Source organism: Montipora capricornis, chromosome 13 (genome assembly GCF_036669925.1).
Source record: "Montipora capricornis isolate CH-2021 chromosome 13, ASM3666992v2, whole genome shotgun sequence".
Taxonomy (NCBI): domain Eukaryota; kingdom Metazoa; phylum Cnidaria; class Anthozoa; order Scleractinia; family Acroporidae; genus Montipora; species Montipora capricornis.
The window spans coordinates 40,339,601-40,362,100 of NC_090895.1; the positions used below are offsets into that span (position 1 = coordinate 40,339,601).

Below are 22,500 nucleotides of genomic sequence, written 5' to 3' on the forward strand. Positions count from 1 at the left end.
GTGGATAAGAGCCTGAGGTATTCTTGCTGAAATCGTATACACCTATAGTGAAAAGTAACCATTTTTGAAAAAAAGAAGTTTGTTCGCGCAAATTGAACATGGGGAATATCATCCTGTTTATTTAATATTGTGCGGAGGTTTAAAATAATGAGACATTCTTTTATTTATCATTGAAGATTGTACCGGCAAATTGAATTACTTCACAAAACATCAAGACCTGCCAACACAGTTAGCCAATGATGTTGAAGTGTTCACTATTGATGGAAGTTTGTTTACGGCCTTCGCTCAGAGGCATGATTCTAGTGTCATCTACAAACTAAACGAGTCAGCTGGAAATTTTACCCTTCACCAGACCATAGACGCCATTGGAGCATCGCCGGACATCGAATACTTTATGATCGCTGATAAACATTACATTGCTATCGCCATTTATCGGGATCATACTTACAATCTAAATTCTTCCGTTTTCCAGTGGAATGGACACAGTTTCGAGCTTTGGCAGAACATTTCAACATCCGGAGCAACCAGTTTTAACTTCTTTAAAATACATTCAGACTGTTCCTTGCAGTCACGAATTCTTTCGATGGAATTTCTTTCCGTATAAACTCATCCATCTACAAGTGGAAGGACAATAAGTTTGAGGAGTTACAGGAAATAAGAACACACAACGCGTGGGCAAGTACAGTGTTAACAATACACAACGAAACATTTATTGTTTTTGCAAACTGGTACGATTCGGATTCTTCCCATTCTTCAGACGTGATGAAATGGTCGGGGAAGAAATTTATCGACCCGAAATTCCCTCAGATCTTTGGCCTTTACGTCCTGGATCTCAAGTCCTTCACAATCGACGATGCTGTATTCCTTGCATTGGCGACAACAAATGGAAGTGTGATTTACAAGTGGAACGGTGAAAAGTTTGTTAATGCGAATCAACTTTTTCAAAACCACGTAACGTTTGGAGCGTGCATACGTTTACGATGTGTGGTCAAACGTTCCTGTGCGCGACCGGTTTTCCTAGTAGTGAGTTGGTTTTGTATGTGCACTCGGAATCTAAGTTTATGGCAATGTATCAAGACATTGAGAACAAGTATCGGCCAAAAAGTGTGACGGTCATTCGAACATAAAGGTCACACTTACCTAGCAGTAGCAAACTTCCATGGGAACAACAGCATCGTGTATAAGTCAGGTTTAAAGTGGTTCTAAGATAAAATAAATGTAAAAAGGCTTTGGAGTGGAACTTGTCAAAGATTTATCAAAGAGGACGACCAAACTTCATATGAACTGAATTACTTGTTCGTCACTCATGGAAATCAACTGATAATTTGAAGCTGCTTTTTGTGGCCTTAACACTTGGCTTTTAATTCCAAACGCAAACTCACACAATCAAACTTTTAAGTGGAGATCTTCTTACGAGAGATAATGATCATTTTATCAGTTTTTTGTCATTTAGAATTGTCGCAACAGGTGAGGTGGAAATATTCTTAAACTTGACTTTCATTTAATAACAATCATTTTGAGGTTTTTGCTTAATTCCTCCAACCCTGCAAACAAATAATCTCCGTTTACATGCATAGTTCAGTTTATTGAACCCGTCATCGGGTGGGGTAATTAAACAAGCATGAAGTATCACACACTACGTATCAACTCTCATGATAGTTTTTAATATTACGATTAATGATCATATGTTAACGAGTAAAATCCAAGGTTATGTCCTTGAGTATGTCCGGGTAGTGTTGTTATATAAATGTGCGTAAAAGAGCGAAGAGATCACGACTACTAGAGTTAAGACAATTTGAGAAGACTGATCAGTTCCATTTCGTAACTTTTCGATATATTCTCTTTGCCTTTCTCAAACAGGAACTATACAAAATGCATTTGCAATTAATCAAAATGAACACAATGGCGTTCTGTGCCATGTCAAAAGAATGTGTTAGATGCTTTAGACAGAAAAAATACAGCACACATGTTTTATCTTTTGACAGAATGCTAGTTTGATAGTTCTTACCATTTCTTTCAAATCCAATAGCCCAATTTCGATATATTAAAATTCAGTTTTAGAAAAAAAGGCATCACGAAACTCGTACAAATCCATCTTTTTGTTCTCCAGAATCGCAATATAACGAAATTACAACCGGACGCCCATGATCATGGGTTCCTGATCACAATTTAAGTACTGCATGAACAACTGTAAAATTTTAAATATGACCAAAGAATCTACAGTCGATCGGGACAGTTCCAGTTGGGAGCAAACCAATCTGTTGATCTCTGTTGTGTGTGTGACAAACACAGGCGTGCCGTTCAACAAGAGAGTAACCCAGCTAATATTCTGGGCAGGACTTCAACCTGAGTTTTTAAGATTTCAATTTAGGCACATCAGCCAGTCATAAACGAGGCCTCCGGCATAAGCTCATGGCTAAGAACACGTTTCGATAAAGTGTGTAATTGCTGAGATTCTAGAGTTTGCGAAATACTCCGGTGATCTTCAATAATTACAGGGGTAGCTCACTTGGTGTGAGGTAATAGACAAATCGAACTCCACTGCTAGGAGATATGTACACCAGATTTAATCAAAGTTCAAAATCTCAGTTTCCTTGAGTTACAAAGTAACGACAATTTGTAGAATCGACGATAATTTTACGATGTAACAGCAGTAGCAGTCCAAGTAGATTTGTAGCGATCAGTAGTGAAAGTAGCAGAACAGTAGTAGCGGTGGTAGTAATGGTGATGGGTTCGAATTCGGTCGGCGACTCACGCCAAAAGATAGCTTGATAGGATATCCATTGATAGATTATAGCAACTAGTAGATTCTACGATCGCTGAACAATAATAGCTGAATATACCTTAAGAGTGCGCAATTTTATAATAATGCCTTAAGTGAATAAAACTAAGGAGTTGTCTAAAAACGTGCACTCTACAGTTTTCTTAACTCCCTCACGGAACATGTAGAAGCTATCGATAAGCATGACACTGCAAATTCGTAAGGAAATTGTAATATCGAAGCACGTTTACCCTTTAAGATACTATTTATAATTGATCACTAGAAAATTCGTGAGAAAAACAAAAATGGAAAAGTTGGCGTTTCCAAACTAACATGTGGATATGTACCAATTGATCGTCGTAATCACACGATGGCACACGTAAAAGCAGTAACATTGCAAAATAGTCAATAATAATTATGTATGGGGAACTACAACAGGTTGCAAAATTAGTGAGACACACCCGTTAAAAAAACACCTTTTCTAGCTTTCAATACCCACGGGATCTAGAACTTCCAACCTCTCCCACTTCCCTACTCCCTCTCCCCTTTTCAAGGTTAACTGTTCAAGTTTCCAGCATTTTTTGTGCTGCTAACAAAAATTGATAAGGGGGGGAGGGGGCTGCAGTGTGTGAGGAAAATTGGGTAAGTCAATAACGTCCCAAGAAGGTGAAGTGCGTCTGTTCATTTTGAAACCTGTTGTTGCATAGAATCCTCAGTTGTGCACCACTTATTAATAATATTGTATGATATTGAAAATTGTATACTGACCATTTTAAGGACGGTGCCTACCATTGTTATTGCGCAAACGTTCTGCGCATCTTGAGATACTCGGGTTTCCTATCGGTGATGCTCACTAATACATGGATATTTTTGCGCGGTTTAAAACTATCCGGAGAAAGAAGATCTTAGTAAGTACTCTTAGTATCCAAAAAGAAAATTGGGGGGGTAACCATGCATTTTTGAGGGATAATTAAGCTTCAGTTTGAGAAAGAACGCCATACATGTACATCGCCTTGTATTTTAAAGCTTTTTACAAATATTATTTCATAAATTATCCTTGAAAAATGCGGGGTTACTCCCAATTTTCTTTTTGGATTTCAATAACACTAAGATCTACGTTTCCTACATAATCATACACCGTGGCAAAAATATCTTTGAATTAGTAGGCACTGTCCTTAAACATACTAATTACGAAAACACGACAAAAGGATTATTAAAATTAGGTATGGCGTTTTTGTCAGTAACTGCGATGCGTAACAATGTTTCCCTTAAAAGTCATTCTTTGTTTCTAGTGAGAATTAAACAAGTAAATAAAACAAGTTATAAAGTAACTTTTGTTGTTGTTTTTCGTTTACCTATGAATGTGTAGTAACCTTGATTTTCATGCAAAACTTCCTCCGTCGACAACTGCCGAGTTTTTTTCCTCCATAGTCCTCTTTATGTATGTATATCTTCCGTTCGAGCGTTTTTTTTTACTTGACTGTCAGAGTGACTTGCATAATTTTCCACTGCAGAGACCATAAAGTGCCTGGTTCTAGTGAGAGATTGATTATGTCGCCCTTCGAGCAAATAAAAATGACGGCGGTAAAGCTGGGCAGGTACAAAACACAGGTCAAAGGTCATTGTTTTACCAATACAGAAACAACCCTAACCGTTTACAAATGCTAACATTTGCCCCAAAAACTTTTGTTTAGGACTAATTAGGCCTAAGGTTAGCTTTAATGGTTGCTTAGGATACGTTGTCTTTGCAAAATAATGACTTGCGACCTGGACCTGTGACCTGTGTTTTGTACCTGCCAGGTAAGACTTTCTTGGGGATAATTCTTACGTGAAGTCAAGGCGATGTTGGTGTCCCAGACTACTCTAGGAACTGAGTCGTAGAGCTCTTTCCATTCGACCAAATACTTCGAAAAAAACGGGTAAGGAATCAGATGGTACAGAAATATCAAAATTTCGAGAATTTGGGTATATCTCGTAAAGTGGTCCTAAAGGTTCCGAAATTCTGGAACAACTGGAACGAGCGGCCAACCGGAAAATGCTGTCCCATTCACTTGATGAAATTACCGAAATTTTAACTGGAAAGCGCTTCGAGTCTCGTGTTTCGAAATTTTCGAAAATTTAAGGTAGCTCCGAATCGCCTCGCTATTCTCTGATTTCACGAAATTTCAGTGGTGTCCTTTGTTTCCACTATTTGTGGCAATATCAATCAGTATCTCTCCATATTTCCAATATGCTTTTGTTTTCTCACAATGAGCTTGGGCTACCTGCAATAAGTTTAGATTCCCAGAAGCAGGTCAATTTTTAAAATTTGTCAATAATTCATAACATGAACCGAGGTTATTGATATCGTTTAAGTAATTTAATATAAAATAATTATAATTATACACTTCCAATTAGTATAATATTCAGCTTTTTAGCTACTGACGTAAAACCCCGCTTTGTATACTTTTTACTTTCCTTTCACTTCATTTCCTTTCTACAATCTTGGACAAATTAAATGGAACATTGAGACCACCCCTCCCCCCAAAATCAGTGATGGGAAAATGGAGCGTTTTAGCCTTCACGAACCTTCATCCTTGATTTGGGGGAGAGGGGGCATTTCTGTTCCATTTTATTCTGTCCAAGATTGTAGTCTGCTACAACAGCCGTTTGTAGTGTCGTCACGCAACGCTTCTCCTCACTAACTCCTCATTAGCGGGGAGGAGCTTTGCGTGACGACACTAAAAACGGCTTTGTAGCAGACTATTTCCTTTCTTATTTTTGGTCAGAACAGAGATCGACGTCAGTACCAAAAAAGAACTCTAACTTCTCCAAATTCACTATGTGGGTGCCCTACCTTCCAAGAGACAGTAAAGTGTTTTCATTCCTCAGTGTTATCGACAGCCTTTTCTGTTAAGTCAGACAGAAATCAGAAAACTGATGTCTCATATAAATTAAGCCTGGTTTACACTGCTACATAAGCATAAGCATAACGAAGTTCACACTTGTTGCATAAGCATAAAAGAAGTGACATACGCAAGCGCAGTTAGCTCCAGAAAAAAAATTTCACAGGAGAATGAGACGAGCCACGTTCCAAAATGGCGGACGGGCTTGTGCTTATGTTTATGTTGCACCGCTTTACACAATTATTAATGTGACATAGAAGCATAAGCATAAGCAAAAGAAATTGGAAACGATTCCTTTTTCTTATGCTTATGTTACTCCCGGTTTACACAGCTGATGCTTATGTTTATGCTAGCCTTATGCTTATGTCACATTGTGTGTGTATTTTAACCTGGTTTTCAAGTGACGTCATCGTCGCCATGTTGGTGGACGAAAACAAAAGATCTCTCATTAGCTCCTTTTGTTCGTCCACCAGCAATTGTACATTGCACCATTGTTATCTGTGTCTCTAGAGATTGGTTGCAAACCACCAATACACAGCCATTTTCGTCTTCTCAAAGATGCGTCCTTTTATGAACGAGACATGTGACAATAATAGTGGCCGGGTATTCTAGAATGCGAGAGAGATTTTCTGATGTGTCCCTTAGCCTGGTATTTCTTTTGCCCTTCTATGACCACATAGAAAGAAAAGAATACGCATACTAGCAAAAGCACCTTGACGCGATATGAACATAGTAAGTAGAGGCGACACGAACTTAGCAGTCGTTTCGCACAACTTTCAGAGATATTGTAAAATTTCAGGAGGTCAAACCAAGACTTTTACACTCGTTGTTTTAAACAGAAACGTTCAATTTCGCGGAAACTAGACTCGCATTTGCTGGTCATAATCTACACGGGCAACAAAGTTCTCTTTACTTACGCTCACTATTTGGGCGCTTTAGCACGATGATGGTAGTGGCGAAGAAAACTGACGTCACTTTGAAATTAAACATCTGCGCCTTCGTGGCAGTCCATCTTGGTCGCACTTTACAATGTTGGTAGCAACGCTGTTCAAGAAAATGTTGACGCTGTCGCCAAATCGTTGCATTTAGCAATTTCAAGTAACTTGTTGTTTTGCGCAAGACGAGACATGATGTGAAAAGAGTGCTGCACGTATGCACGTGCGAAAGTTGATACCTTTTTTTTTTTTAATAATTCTTTACCAATAAGTCCTTCAGCGTGCCTTTTCAGTCTACGCCTGCTGAAGCGCCCTATCACTGGGCAGAGAAACAGTTTAACATTCTTTTGTTGGTAATCTTGGCGTCTGGAGCGGACTTAAGTCCTTATTTAGCGGTTATGAAGTTCATACATGGATTTCTAGTGACGTCATCGCCGCCATGTTGGTGGACAAAAACATGATCTCTCATTGGCTTCTTTTGTTCCTCCACCAGCATTTGTACACTATTGTCATCTCAGTGTCAAGATGATTGGTTGAAAACCCCTTAATCATTTGGTGCCTGCTTGGTTCAAGAGAGGTTTTGCCAGAATCTAGTTCTACTATGTTTCAAAACTCTGATGCCTAGTTAATTCCAGGTGCTACGCTTACACTGAGTCTCTTTTTTATAAGGATCTATATTTTCCCTACTCTGCACCGAGAAGTTTTTCTCCGGGTACTCCGGTTATCGCCTCTCCTCAAAAACCAACTTTTGACTTTATTTGTGTTAATATTTAAATTCAGTTTACAGTGTCCGCAATTAGTGATTCAGCGCTAGAATGACTAGACACTTAAATTAAGTTTCTTTCCTTCCGTTTTTTCTCGTAGGGCTAGCCACCTGCCATTTCTTTAATTGCCACTCCCCGTGAGGCCAATGAATAAATGATGCCTTCAAAAGAGATCCTAACTTGTATAAGGTCGGCAAACGTTATGGTGTCTGATACTCCAAACATGAGACGCTGTCGCCCTTTTGTTCTCCACTTGCTGGTTATCTGCTTTTTTTGGCTGGCTTGCCTTAAGAGCAAAACACTTGCTAATCAAGGTGAGAAAAAAGTTCTTGTCAACATCTAATTCAGGAACTCTAAAAGAGCATGGAAGCTGATGCGATGCATATCATAGTTCTGATATAGTTCTAAACTAAGTTTGACAGCTTTTGTAACATTGGGCATCAATTCATCAGAAGCCATTCCGACCTAGAAATTAGATAATCAATGCTCTGGAGACAAAACGGTTTTGAAAAAGAGATTACAAGAAAAGATAATCTGTCATAAACTCCAAAGTCACGTGAATATCATGCTTTCTTTTAAGTTTCCTTACATTTAAAAAAGCATTGTCTGTCGTTAATTTACTGTTTCATTTGTTTCATTTGAGCAGTATGTGAAGCCCTGTTACTCCAGTTTGTCACACTGCTTGTGTCTAACGGCAAAAATCTCAAGCTTTTGAAGAGCCTTTCAAACTCGGAAGCCACAGGCATTGACAAAATCTCTGGAAATTTTTTGAAAATTGCGGCTTATGCTATTTCTCCATCATAAACATATGTATTGAAAAACGCCATGGTCTCAAGCAGCTTCCCTGGCGATTGAAAAATTGCCAGGGTCTTCCCTCTCAGTTTCAAAAAAGGGCCAAAAACTGCACCAGATAATTACAGACCGATCTCTATCTTGCCAGAAAAAGAAAAATCATGGAAAAAAATTATCCACGAACAAGTATATGAGTACCTTACATCTAATAATATTCTTTGGGATCATCAATTCGGCTTCCGTAGACTTCACTCGACTGCTGCAGCTCTCTTAGATAGCTCAAACTGCTGGTATGTTAATATGGATAGAAGAGTGCTAACTCTTTTTCAGGCCGAGCCAATTTCCCGCGAAATATTTTTTCAAACCTATTCATTTCATATTATTTCTCGCTAAGTGTTGCATCTTTTTTGTCCAAATGAAAGCTGAAAATAAAGATTATTTATTGATCTTTCAGGTTAACAGGAATGTAATAGTCTCTCTCAATATTTGCTTAACAATCATAACACAAAAATTGCCACGCACACAACAAATGAAGTTGGCATTTACCTCTTCGTCGAATTCTCATGCACAACACTGGAATTTTTAGTTATTGTAAAGAATCTTTCTCTATTCGTTAGCAATCATCCTTTCACATTTCAGAGAAATCAATCTAGCCGCAAATAATTTACGCATTTTTTTCAATGTGGAGACGAAAGGTCAATATATGATGTGGGGCAAAATTGCGCAAGTTTGAGCGATGAAGTTGCGTGTGTAACACGTTCTCAATATTTTTTACTGGGTTGCCAAACCCAGTCGGAATCTGGGCTTCATTTCGTGAGTTTTTTTTGTTATTTTTTACTGGGTTGCCAAACCCAGTCGGAATCTCTGTTTTATTTCGTGGGTTTTTTTTTTTGGTCGTGTTTTTTTTTTTTTGGTTTCTACTGGGTTGCCATCATGGCAAATCCAGTTGGAATCTGTGTTTAATTTCGTGGGTTTTTTTGTTACTTTTGTTATTTTTTCCGTGTCGGGAAAAGTCTTGCCTGTCACTCCCCTGCTAAGTGGTGTCTTTGTGCATAGAGTCTTCTGTGCGTATTTTGGTAGGTTTGAGGGGGCTGGGGTAATACGTAGCTTGCTCTGCACAATTAACCTGTAATGGCGTCGAAAGTCATTGTGACGCGAATGGCGTTTTAGTGCATCTTTAAAGAAAATATATCCATATGGAGCTCAAGAATGGAACGTCAAGACAGGCGGTGAAACATAAAGATCTGGAATCTTAAAAGTGACGAGGAATGGACTTAGACAGCGTGAATCTTTCGCCCGTCGAGCCGAAATCAAAATGAGCTGTACTTCTAATATTTCGCCAAGGTGGTGTTACGTACAACACTGAAACCAATGGAAATTTCCCTGGTAACTTACGGGTGCAACAAAGACAGAGAAGGAATCGAACACCACAAGTAGATCTGTCATCTCTGTTGTGTGTCTCACAGTGTTTACTGAAGTCGCATCTATTTAAAGTTTGCCTGTTTGTCTGGCAAGTAACATTCATTTTGTACTCAACTCTGCAAAGGTTAAAAAAAATTGGAAATGTCACAGTGAAAAATTATTTGAATGAAAGCTTGTTGTCTCTTTTGTGCTTTATTATGTACGGTCAAGGTTCTTTCGAAAAGGGTTTGATGTGAACTGTCAGAAATTTATTTAATTGCATATGCTTTGTGATTGTGTGTTTCGCTTGCACGCACGCAACTGAAATAGGAAGGGTTTCTTGCCTCTTATAGCAAATATGTTGCTTGTTTTTCAGCTTTTGTAAATTTATCATGTTGTGTAATTTTCGAGCTTAGCAAATTTGCATACATGTGTTGAATTCGCACATTTCTTGTCAAAAAAATAACACTTAAAAGAAAAGAAAACTGACAAAAACAAAAACCTGGTATCTTGGCATCATTTGACACAGGTGCTTCACTGTTTCGCGAGTAAACATGCCACGGTAACTTGATCACGGCGCCCGTTGTTTCTCGTTTTGTAACCATTGAGTCGTGAACAATTTAATTTAATTTTCAAAGAAGATATCTTGTCTGCAAAGTACACAATTAAGCGATCAATTTGACTTGTAATTCATGGCTGTGTCTTGCAAAATAGAAATTCTGCAAGTGAAACAACTTTCATGTGCGAGAGAGTTTGATTCCCTGTTACATGCTCCACACTGAAAAGTCTGAAAACCCTTTGGCGATTTTTTTACATGGCACTGATTTTATTCAACTTAATTATTTTATATTCCTGTTAAAATTACGGCCGTGCAAAAATTATAGCAGTACTTTCCATATTATTGCAAAACACGTTGACATCTACATTGTTGTTGGAGATACAGAGGGTGCAATTTCTATTATTGTATTATTGATAACTAGATAAGTTAAGTTGCAGTACTTTCGAAAAAAAAATTACAACTACTGTTGGGTGTTTTGGAACTGTAATACAAATCTGCAAACTATGTATTATATTGACTGTTTCGTTGGCACTTAGCGATAGCTATTACTAGTTATTAGCATAAATTAGAAAAGGCGGGAAACTTTCTCGGCCCAGGGTTCCTTGTTGTTCTCCTACTGCGAAGGCACCAGTTCATTTTAGTCGATTCGCAACATAATTCGAAGAGTCATGCCTTCTGCGGTTCGCCGAGCACAATTCGAATTTACATTGTCAAAACATAATTCAGAAGCCTTCCGAACATAATTTGAAGCTGGAAAATATAATTTGAATTCCCAAAACATAATTCAGCGAATTGCTGAACATAATTCGAAAAAGGAAAACATAATGCACATTGTCAAAACATAATTCAAAAGACTTACCGAACATAATTTATTACTTCATTATAACCGAATTGAATATTGAATAATGACCCTAATAACCCTTCATACGCTTACACTGAGTCTCTTTTTATAAGAATCTATTTTTTCCCTACTCTGCACCGAGAAGTTTTTCTCCGGGTACTCCGGTTATCGCCTCTCCTCAAAAACCAACATCTGACCTTATTTGTGTTAATATTTAAATTCAGTTTACAGTGTCCGCAATTAGTGATTCAGCGCTAGAATGAATAGACACTTAAATAAAGTTCCTTTCCTTCCGTTTTTTCCAGTAGGACTAGCCACCTGCCATTTCTTTAATTGCCACTCCCCGTGAGGCCAATGAATAAATGATGCCTTCAAAAGAGATCCTAACTTGTATAAGGTCGGCAAACGTTATGGTGTCTGATACTCCAAACATGAGACGCTGTCGCCCTTTTGTTCTCCACTTGCTGGTTATCTGCTTTTTTTGGCTGGCTTGCCTTAAGAGCAAAACACTTGCTAATCAAGGTGAGAAAAAAGTTCTTGTCAACATCTAATTCAGGAACTCTAAAAGAGCATGGAAGCTGATGCGATGCATATCATAGCTAGTTCTGATATAGTTCTAAACTAAGTTTGACAACTTTTGTAACATTGGGCATCAATTCATCAGAAGCCATTCCGACCTAGAAATTAGATAATCAATGCTTTGGAGACAAAACGGTTTTGAAAAAGAGATTACAAGAAAAGATGTGTCATAAACTCCAAAGTCACGTGAATATCATGCTTTCTTTTAAGTTTCCTTACATTTAAAAAAGCATTGTCTGTCGTTAGTGTACTGTTTCATTTGTTTCATTTGAGCAGTATGTGAAGCCCTGTTACTCCAGTTTGTCACACTGCTTGTGTCTAACGGCAAAAATCTCAAGCTTTTGAAGAGCCTTTCAAACTCGGAAGCCACAGGCATTGACAAAATCTCTGGAAATTTTTTGAAAACTGCGGCTTATGCTATTTCTCCATCATAAACATATGTATTGAAAAACGCCATGGTCTCAAGCAGCTTCCCTGGCGATTGAAAAATTGCCAGGGTCTTCCCTCTCAGTTTCAAAAAAGGGCCAAAAATTCCACCAGATAATTACAGACCGATCTCTATCTTGCCAGAAAAAGCAAAATAATGGAAAAAAATTATCTACGAACAAGTATATGAGTACCTTACATCTAATAATATTCTTTGGGATCATCAATTTGGCTTTCGTAGACTTCACTCGACTGCTGCAGCTCTCTTAGATAGCTCAAACTGCTGGTATGTTAATATGGATAAAAGAGTGCTAACTCTTTTTCAGGCCGAGCCAATTTCCCGCGAAATATTTTTTCAAACCTATTCATTTCATATTATTTCTCGCTAAGTGTTGCATCTTTTTTGTCCAAATGAAAGCTGAAAATAAAGATTATTTATTGATCTTTCAGGTTAACATATTTTTATGGAATGTAATAGTCTCTCTCAATACTTGCATAACAATCATAACACAAAAATTGCCACGCACGCAACAAATGAAGTTGGCATTTACCTCTTCGTCGAATTCTCATGCACAACACTGGAATTTTTAGTTATTGTAAAGAATCTTTCTTTATTCGTTAGCAATCATCCTTTCACATTTCAGAGAAATCAATCTAGCCGCAAATAATTTACGCATTTTTTTCAATGTGGAGACGAAAGGTCAATATATGATGTGGGGCAAAATTGCGCAAGTTTGAGCGATGAAGTTGCGTGTGTAACACGTTCTCAATATTTTTCACTGGGTTGCCAAACCCAGTCGGAATCTGGGCTTCATTCCGTGGGGTTTTTTTGTTATTTTTTTACTGGGTTGCCAAACCCAGTCGGAATCTGTGTTTAATTTCGTGGGCTTTTTTGTTATTTTTGGTTTTTTTTTCCGTGTCGGCGTGCTTGTCACTCTCCTGCTAAGTGGTGTCTTTGTGCATAGAGTCTTCTGTGCGTAATTTGTTAGGTTTGAGGGGGCTGGGGTAATACGTAGCTTGCTCTGCACAATTAACCTGCAATGGCGTCGAAAAGCATTGTAACGCGAATGGCGTTTTAGTGCATCTTTAAAGAAAATATATCCATATGGAGCTCAAGAATGGAACGTCAAGACAGGCGGTGAAACATAAAGATCTGGAATCTTAAAAGCGACGAGTAATGGACTTCGACAGCGTGAATCTTTCGCCCGTCGAGCCGAAATCAAAATGAGCTGTACTTCTAATATTTCACCAAGGTGGTGTTACGTACAACACTGAAACCAATGGAAATTTCCCTGGTAACTTACGGGTGCAACAAAGACAGAGAAGGAATCGAACACCACAAGTAGATCTGTCATCTCTGTTGTGTGTCTCACAGTGTTTACTGAAGTCGCATCTATTTAAAGTTTGCCTGTTTGTCTGGCAAGTAACATTCATTTTGTACTCAACTCTGCAAAGGTTAAAAAAAATTGGAAATGTCACAGTGAAAAATTATTTGAATGAAAGCTTGTTGTCTCTTTTGTGCTTTATTATGTACGGTCAAGGTTCTTTCGAAAAGGGTTTGATGTGAACTGTCAGGAATTTATTTGATTGCATATGCTTTGTGATTGTGTGTTGCACGCACGCAACTGAAATAGGAAGGGTTTCTTGCCTCTTATAGCAAATATGTTGCTTGTTTCAATAAATGTTTCGCTGGAAAATATTTCTGTGAAATTTCCAGCTTTTGTAAATTTATCATGTTGTGTAATTTTCGAGTTCAGCAAATTTGCATACATGTGTTGAAATGTGATACGGGGAGCATTTTTGTGGTAACGCATAAGTCACGAAAACAAACAGTTCTGTTGGAAGCGTGCTGGAGTTTCAACAAAATGACCCCCAAAATCGGCAAAAGATTGTGACGCTGATTAATAATAAAGTAGCTGCTATTACCAAAACGATTGAATTACCTGGTGATAAATAACCTCGTCTTGGAGTAAATTTTTGACTTTCCAGAAACAATGGTCAACCTCAAGAGTTGAGCGATTGTGATCTTTGTGTTGAATTCGCACATTTCTTGTCAAAAAAATAACACTTGAAAGAAAAGAAAACTGACAAAAACAAGAACCTGGTATCTTGGCATCATTTGACACAGGTGCTTCACTGTTTCGCGAGTAAACATGCCATGGTAACTTGATCACGGCGCCCGCTGAATTCGATGTGTGATTTACTCGGTGCAGCCAACAGTACACTAACAAAATTCAACTTAACTAAAATCTCCCATAATAATATATTTTGAGATGAAGTTCTCGTTGCCGTCGCCGTTGTCGTTGCTTAAGCTCCCTAATTCTAGCTTTGCGCTGCAGCATATTTTCGTCGTTGTTAACGGCGAAAGTTGAGTTCATTTAATTTTTTTTTGCCGTCAGAAATCCCGGATCTCGGAGCTTCAAAGTGATGGTTTCGCGGATCCCGCTTCGTTACAACGCTAAATCCCGCGTCCCGTCCATAAATGCAATCCCGAATCCCGTTTCCGTATTTCTATAGCATCCAAAGCTCCAAAAAGGCCAAATCCCGGATCCCGAAAATCCTATTGGGGACCCTCTCAGAAATTTCAGAATAAATCAGCTCGACTGATTATTAATGAATCTATTCAATGCTACTCCCACCACTGAGGCTTAATGTCTCTTAGGCTGGGAAAATCTAGAAACTCAACGGGCTAAGGCTAAGGCAAAGGAAATGTATAAAATAGTCAATGGGTTGGCTCCTCATAAGTAAGGTCTTTCATAAGTAAGAATGACATATCACATTATAAACTTAGGGGGTCCTCCAACTCACTGCAGTTACCGCTACCCAAAACTGAATTTGCTAGAGTGGAGCAAAATTGTGGAACTCGCTTCCTGCTACACTTCGACGGTGAATCTGACACCCTTTCAATAATAAAAGTAATGTGCACACCTTTAGCTGATTTTTGCTCCTCTCCAACTATGGAGAAAATAGAAATATTTTTAGTGAATAAAATTATTAGCTGGTAATTTACAGTAAGTATAAAAAAAATTAACAAACCTTAAATAATTGTAAATAGTTTTAAATTTCCTAAAGATCTGGAAAGAAGCAGACTAAGAACAATTTTTACAAAAGTGACGACACATTTGAAATTAAATTGGCAAGACATGTTTCGGTCGTGCAACGACCATCTTCAGTTGAAAGTAGAGTGAATTTGAAGTTACATTTGAATTTATAATATGCTAAACACAGATAAATAACAACGTGAAATAAATTGGGAATCTAACAAAATAGCCAAAGGTAACAAAAAAGAGTGTACAATGGAACATGTTGATTAGAACGAGAGAGTTAAATTAACATGATATAATTGCTTGTTTAAAGAAGGTTGCTCCCAGGAAATATGTAATGCTTGTTTTATCTTGACCTGGAATTTTGTGGTCGCACGGTCTATAACTTCAAAACATTCAGCAGAGAGATTTCAGATTTGTTCATTTTATTGTAACCACACGCCCCTTGTGGAAATCAGTGCGGTTGTGGAATTTAGTGCGGAAAGACGTGTAAATATAATCACACAGGATGTTTCAACCATACAAATTCTACCGTACTCATTCTGTGAAGAGCTGCAAACATCTCAGAAAGAGCATGAACTTTAGACGCTCCAGTTTCTCTTTGATAAGAATTTAACTCTGCGATTTTAAATGCCCAACACACGAAGGTCACCTTCTTGCAGTTTCCTCAGGATCTAATGCGCAAATCCAGAATCTGGAAGTGCATTTTGATTGGTCTACGTAAATTCCGGCTCGTTTCAGCAGACGCTCGTGGGGGAGGAACGCGTGACGAATTCCTAAGAGAGTCTGCGTGGGAGGCTAATCTACTATGGCACTGTAATGATTGACGATACCAAAACAATATCACGTACTATTAGAGCTACATATTACGCAAGGACAACTTGAATCTCCTGAAAAACAAAACGCAGCTCATTTGACATTTATGGAAAAAAACACTGTCAAGTTACTGCACTACCACACGTACGCCATGCATTCCTATTTTTAAAAAAATATCCCGTACCTCCTCAATTCCGCCAACCCCTCCCCCAAATATCCCGAATCCCCACAATTTTTTTACTTAAATATCCCGTATCCTGATCGCTTCTCTGTTTTCCGATCGACGGAGTAATTGTATCGGTGGCCGGGTTGTTCATTCGCCAAAAAGTCAAGACCGAGACCAGCCTTTGCAAAATTGGGATCTAAATAGTAAAAAAGGTTTTTCAAAAATATTAATAATTTTTTAAAACAAAACTTTGCCAATTGACCAGTTCACGCTCTTGAGTGCATCATGGGTAATCAGGGCAACATGGCAGAAAATTCAAAGGTTTGTATGGAAATTCAAATACATGACTCTACTTTATAGACTTTCGCCTTCATAAACCAAACAAATAAGTTCAAGGTCACAATAGAGATGAACTGGACTTGGTATTTATTCTTTGGAATTCCTAAACATTGCTTTTTCGTCTCCATACATTTTCTGTAATTTTGTGCCTTTGGAATTACAGGAAATGTATGGCAGAAACTTTGGACCTCTTTTCAATAATATTACCCATGATGCACTCAAGAGCGTGAACTCGTCTATTGGGTCATTTAGTTTAAACAAGAGTGAATTAGATAAGAGTGTTGATCTATCACTTTGCGGCTTCACAGATACACTGGGCGCGAAACAAACAAACGGCTAACCAATCAGAAGAAGCCATGTCACGCGAAACTGTTTCTGCCATGTTTTTTTCCAGGGACATGACAAATGATTTTTGCGGTAACGGGTATTCTAAAAATAGACTCATTTGTGACTGTGCTCTGGAGCCCACCCACCCCACCCATGCCATAACAACATTCTTATCTAATTTACTCTTGGTTTAAAGGTAGACTAAACCTTAACGACAAATTCCGGCATTATATAACATTTATCAGAACCACGAATTAGATGTCATTTAATATATTTGACTGAACCCGTCAGTATCTTGCCTCAAGCGAAACTAATTAATCGAAAACATTCAATAAATCGTTTGAGATAATTCATAATAGCTTGTTTCAAGACTAGTTTCTCCAAGTGGTAAGACCTGCTATGGCCGGGTTATTCCGCACGCCGGAGAATTCCTCAAAAAACAAAAATCTGCAAAGCACTATTTCAAGCCGAAAGTGAGGTTTGCTATTATGAATGTAGCCAATTTTTGGGATCTTCGGAATGTGTGTTAAAATAGCAACATTTGTCTTACGCGTGCCTTGTGCCATTGTTCATAGATCTTTCCTGTCGAGCATTCCACTTTCTGCCTGTACAATGGGGTCAACACTTGGAAAGTCACGTCTTTATGAATATCTCTGTGGGAAAGGACCAATGCGAGCGTTGGTGTCTCATGGATAACAAATGTGTGTCTGTCAACATTGGCAGCGAAAAATCTCCAAACAGCGTCATCTGTGAACTGAGTGACTCGGACCACTGCCAGCACCCGGAAGATCTCAAGCCAAGGCAGGGTTGGACATACAGAGGCGCAAAGGTATCTCATGATAAATTGAAATCAAAATATTTTGGGCCGATTTCACCCTTTTCAGCTGAACTGAAAGGGAATGTATGGCTTCCCTTTATACGTCAGGCTATAAATCTCAGTTTTCCTCAGCTTTTACTTACCGCATTAAAGTGTTTCGTATATGGGATGTGAAGCTAATTAAACGCACCAATAGCGCACCAAAATTGCATGGAAATGACATAGCTATATGACGATTTTTCAATATCTTAATCTACTACTTGGTTGGGAAACGATTGGGAAAATGATAACAGGGAAAGCAAAACAAAAAGTAAGACAACAAATATCTCGCGACTGATAAATTTGAGCCAAGGAAATCCGTGATCTGAACTGCGTTCAATATATTACGATTATCTTGCCTTATCAGAATCCTTGCTGTTATAATCCATGCCTCAACAATGGAAAGTGTCTTTTGGGATACACCGACAAGAATTATGTATGTGAGTGTCCATCAGGATTTACAGGAGAAAACTGCGAAAACGGTAAAGACAGGAAAACGTTTGTTGCTTTTTTAAAAACGTACAATGTCTAAGAGTGGCACCCACGGTATTGGGAATAAACACAGAGAGTTCGTTTTGAGCCAACCCTTTGTTTTTTGTCAGAAACATCAATCTTCAAATGAAATAGGATGGTCTTTCCTTTGGTCGTGGTCATTCACTCCCCGTTCAAACGGTCATCATAGTTAATGATAGTAAAAGAAGGTCAAAGTGTTAAATGGATAATTTTTATCAAAGTTTGAAATTGTTAACTGAGTACCTGTATCCTTTCTTGGTATTCAGATGTCGATGAATGCGGCACCGGGAGCCATGATTGCAATGAAAATGCAACTTGTGCAAATACGGCTGGAAACTTCAACTGCACATGCAAGACAGGCTTTACTGGAGATGGACGGTCATGTTCAGGTACAATAGCTAAGTGTTACTTTTATTGGTATTGCCAGGAAATATCACTGGTTCATTTTGAGCTGCAAGTTTTTTAGCGTACTATTCGTCAGAAGCATAAACTCTCATTTAAAATATGAGAGTATTTTTTTTGTAGTTGGCCACACTCGTAACTTAAGGCCTTGTTCAAACAGTCATGCTTGTTCAGTGATGATGGTGAACAAAGATCAACTGTTGGATGATTTTTATCAAAAGGCTTTGAAATCGTTAATTGCGTACCTGTATCCTTTCTTGGTATTCAGATGTCGATGAATGCAGCACCGGGATCCATGATTGCAATGAAAATGCAACTTGTGCAAATACGGCTGGAAACTTCAACTGCACATGCAAGACAGGCTTTACTGGTGATGGACGGTCATGTTCAGGTACAATAACAGTAGTGTTCCTTGCTTTTATCCGTATTGGAAAAATCACTAGTTCGTTTAGAGCTGAGCCATTATTTTTTGTCAGTAACAAAAGGGGTGGACTGTAGTAGGACAATTCAAAGCATTCAAATTAAAGCATCGTGTACTGTGACAAGCTTTCCAGAGACCGATACAACACGGGATTGTCGTAGACCACTCTTGTCGCCGCGTCTGATTTAAGCTTTGTTAACCCCTCCCACAAGCTAGTGTGAGGTATGGGTGTATCCATGAGATGAGGTAAGAGCCTGCTTCTTAATGCAAGAATAAATGTTCTTCAAAAAAGGAATGCAAACCAGTTTCTTAGGTCAATCAAGGTTTATAATATAAGCTCAATAATGCACGCATTGGTTTTTCACCTTATGATCTATTAGAGGACAAACGCAAAGCTGACGTCATCATCAAAACTTTAATTCTTTATTTTATAAAACAAATATTTAACAAATCGAAAGTGGTTTAGCGTTGTCTGTACTCTTATCGACAATGATATTCGTCATCATGGTGGTCAAAATGTTGTGGACTCAAGAGGCGCAGCCAACGCCGAACCACTTTCGATTTGTTTTTTACCACAATATTCAATGCCAAAGAAAGTGTTTATTTCTGAGGGAGACCAAACTCAAAACACAAATAAAGAGCAAGCGTTGTCTATAACTTTCTCGCAATACGATTGGTTTATTTCCCAAAATAAGGGTTCCTGATTGGCTATTACATTGCGTGACAAATTGACGCGAGCAGTGTTGTCTAGACTCTTATCGACAACGGCCAATTAGCCAATCAGATTGCGAGATTACAAGCAATTGTGGTAAAAATTATATTTTTCGCCGTGCGTATGTTTAGTGATGGATCACAGATGGCGTCAAAATGTGGTAAGAACATCAGTGACACACTCGGCTGCACTTTTTTGTTCTTACCACATTTTGACGTCGTCTGTGATCTATTACTGAACAGACGCACGGCAACATAGATTCTATTTGTTAAATAGACCTATGCCTCTCATGCGCTCGGCCGCTGGACAATCAACTGCCAACGGCGCATTTTGCTAATGGTAAGTTCCCACTGAGTCCCTGGTAGTTGCAGTCCTCTCTGGGGGCAAACGGACAAAATCGTAATTTCGATATGAAGTGCAAAGCTAGCTGTTACCGCCCACTGTAAAAGGACTTGAACTACTCAGAAATCACTAGGAATCAACCATTAGGAAAATGGCAATTCGGGAAACTTAATGAAACTTGTGCAGCCTGTTTGGAGCGAAATCACAAGGAGTTTAATTGCTACTATGTTCAAAAAACTACTTCCTTTTTTTTTTCAAATTTTAAAAGTGTGTTTGCTTAACACCTGACTGGCAAAATTTTGAGCTTTGAATTTTTATCCAAAGCCTGTTTGCTTTCAGTGAAAGTTTTGGATTTCAAGGTCCCTCATTACTCACGTTCAAAACTGACTGATTGGACCTCGGACGGTTGGATCTAGGGAAAAGTGACGTCATTTACTCACAACCTTAAAATTTTAACGTGTAAATGCAGCTTCTTGTGTATGCAAAACACGAGTTCAAAAGTCTGAAAGCCCAAAACTCCCTAGTCTCCTTCGCAGCCGTTTTTTGGATGTCACGCAACGCTCCCCCCAAAGTTCTTTGGGGGGAGCGTTGCGTGACATCCAAAAAACGGCTGCGAAGGAGACTAAAAACTCCCGTGCTGCCACAGGCACCCCAAGCTGAAAATACGTGGTGTATGCGACAGTTTGTGTATATAGAGAATTGTATGGGAAAATCACCGATCGTAAAAAAATTGTGTAAATAACTATCTCATTTGAAATAAAGTTTTCCTACCTCAAATGTGTGACCAACTTGTCTCTTTTGGCGAGTTTCGAGCCATTCTGGCGCCGTTTAGTGAAGTCATCCGGAAGGCCGTTGCTGAAATAATGGGAAGGCCGGTGACTCCATCCATCGCTGGCCAGACCTCACTCCATAAATCGTTTTCTCCTCAACAGGAAAAGTCCCGAATCGCAATAAAAACAACAGTTCCATAAAGCCCAATAAATTTCACTCCAAATACGTGTGTTTCGGGGGCCGAAAGACTCGTGGCGAACGAAAACTTTGCCTTAAAATTCACCTCTTCGGCTTTCCTCAGAGGCTTGTGACCGGGTAGTCAACAACGGAAACTCGCAAGATGGTTTCAGCCTCAACTCTGATTGGTCCATTTGAATTTGACCGCGCGCTGGCAACACGACCGTTGTTGACTTGTGACTGGGCAGTCAACAACGGTCGTGTTGCCAGCGCGCGGTCAAATTCAAATGGACCAATCAGAGTTGAGGCTGAAACCATCTTGCGAGTTTCCGTTGTTGACTACCCGGTCACAAGCCTCTGAGGAAAGCCGAAGAGGTGAATTTTAAGGCAAAGTTTTCGTTCGCCACGAGTCTTTCGGCCGCCGAAACACACGTATTTGGAGTGAAATTTATTGGGCTTTATGGAACTGTTGTTTTTATTGCGATTCGGGACTTTTCCTGTTGAGGAGAAAACGATTTATGGAGTGAGGTCTGGCCAGCGATGGATGGAGTCACCGGCCTTCCCATTATTTCAGCAACGGCCTTCCGGATGACTTCACTAAACGGCGTCAGAATGGCTCGAAACTCGCCAAAAGAGACAAGTTGGTCACACATTTGAGGTAGGAAAACTTTATTTCAAATGAGATAGTTATTTACACAATTTTTTACGATCGGTGATTTTCCCATACAATTCTCTATATACACAAACTGTCGCATACACCACGTATTTTGAGCTTGGGGCGCCTGTGGTGCTGCATATTAATCACGCATTGCATTCTTAAACTAGTGAGCCTTTTACGTCATTTTCTCCTCGATCCAGCTCTCTCAAGAACTTAAGTTAGTAATAGCTGACCAGTAAATAAGAAAATTATAGTTTAAAAAAAACAGGGGCCTTTTTTTAAATCAAGGCTTAAAACTTTGGTTGGTTAGTGTTTGGCTAACATAGTTCTGAAATCCGAAATCCGTCATTTTCTCCTCGATCCAGTTCTCTCGAGATTTTAAAGTTAGTAATGGTGGACCATTAAGTAAGAAAATTCCAGTTAAAATAAACAGGTGTCTTTTTGAAATCCAGGCTTAAACTTGGGTCAATTAGTGGTAAGTTAACATATTTGTGAAATCCAAAGGAAAAAAAGAATTGACTTTTTGGCCATGGCAGCACTTTAACGCAAAATATATGTCAACGGCAAATCCTAATCTTTCAGGTCAGGACTGCTTTAACGCGAGAAACTCATACATTTTAAAGCAAGCTAACAATGTTCATCGTACGTGACACTGACGCCATTTACTGGTCAGTAAATGAAACGAAAAAAATCACATCTGGGGTTCTTCCCGAAACGAATGGAACACTTTCGAAATCGTGCTAAAGCTAAAAATAAAAACTTTTAAAAAGATTTTTTTTTTAAGAGCAAACTTAACTTGTGGGAAAAAACTTTTTCATGTTATCCTGGCTATTTAATATCGTATGGTTAATGCCCCAGCGATACAGCCACATTCTTTTATTCATCAAGGTTGAACCAGCAAATTGATTCACTTAAAGAAATTATCAAGACCTGCACTGATGCCATTAACAGATTAATAAGTAACACGATAAAATAAAGCCTGAGTATCTTCCTGAAATCGTACCTATAGTGAA

The 22,500-nt window shown here is 38.7% G+C and overlaps 2 protein-coding genes and 1 long non-coding RNA gene across 3 annotated transcripts in view; 2 read left to right on the forward strand and 1 right to left on the reverse strand.

Moving 5' to 3' along the window:
• The window catches only part of LOC138029363 (uncharacterized), a 106,923-nt gene that overhangs the window by 62,968 nt on the left and 21,455 nt on the right, over window positions 1-22,500 (reverse strand). The gene's annotated exons all lie outside the window — the stretch shown is intronic.
• On the forward strand, window positions 11,075-20,297 carry LOC138029534 (uncharacterized). The gene is made up of 6 exons (XM_068877243.1): window positions 11,075-11,460; window positions 17,211-17,464; window positions 17,859-17,973; window positions 18,271-18,393; window positions 18,675-18,707; window positions 20,221-20,297. Exons 1-6 carry the CDS (start codon window positions 11,301-11,303, stop codon window positions 20,295-20,297), a joined length of 762 nt encoding a protein of 253 aa, XP_068733344.1. The 5' UTR covers window positions 11,075-11,300.
• Window positions 21,721-22,500, forward strand: part of LOC138029538 (thrombospondin-type laminin G domain and EAR repeat-containing protein-like) — a 1,976-nt gene continuing 1,196 nt past the window's right edge. The window contains exon 1 of the mRNA XM_068877248.1: window positions 21,721-22,500. This exon is cut by the window's right edge and continues 1,196 nt beyond it. The gene's annotated coding sequence lies outside the window, so the exon portion shown is untranslated.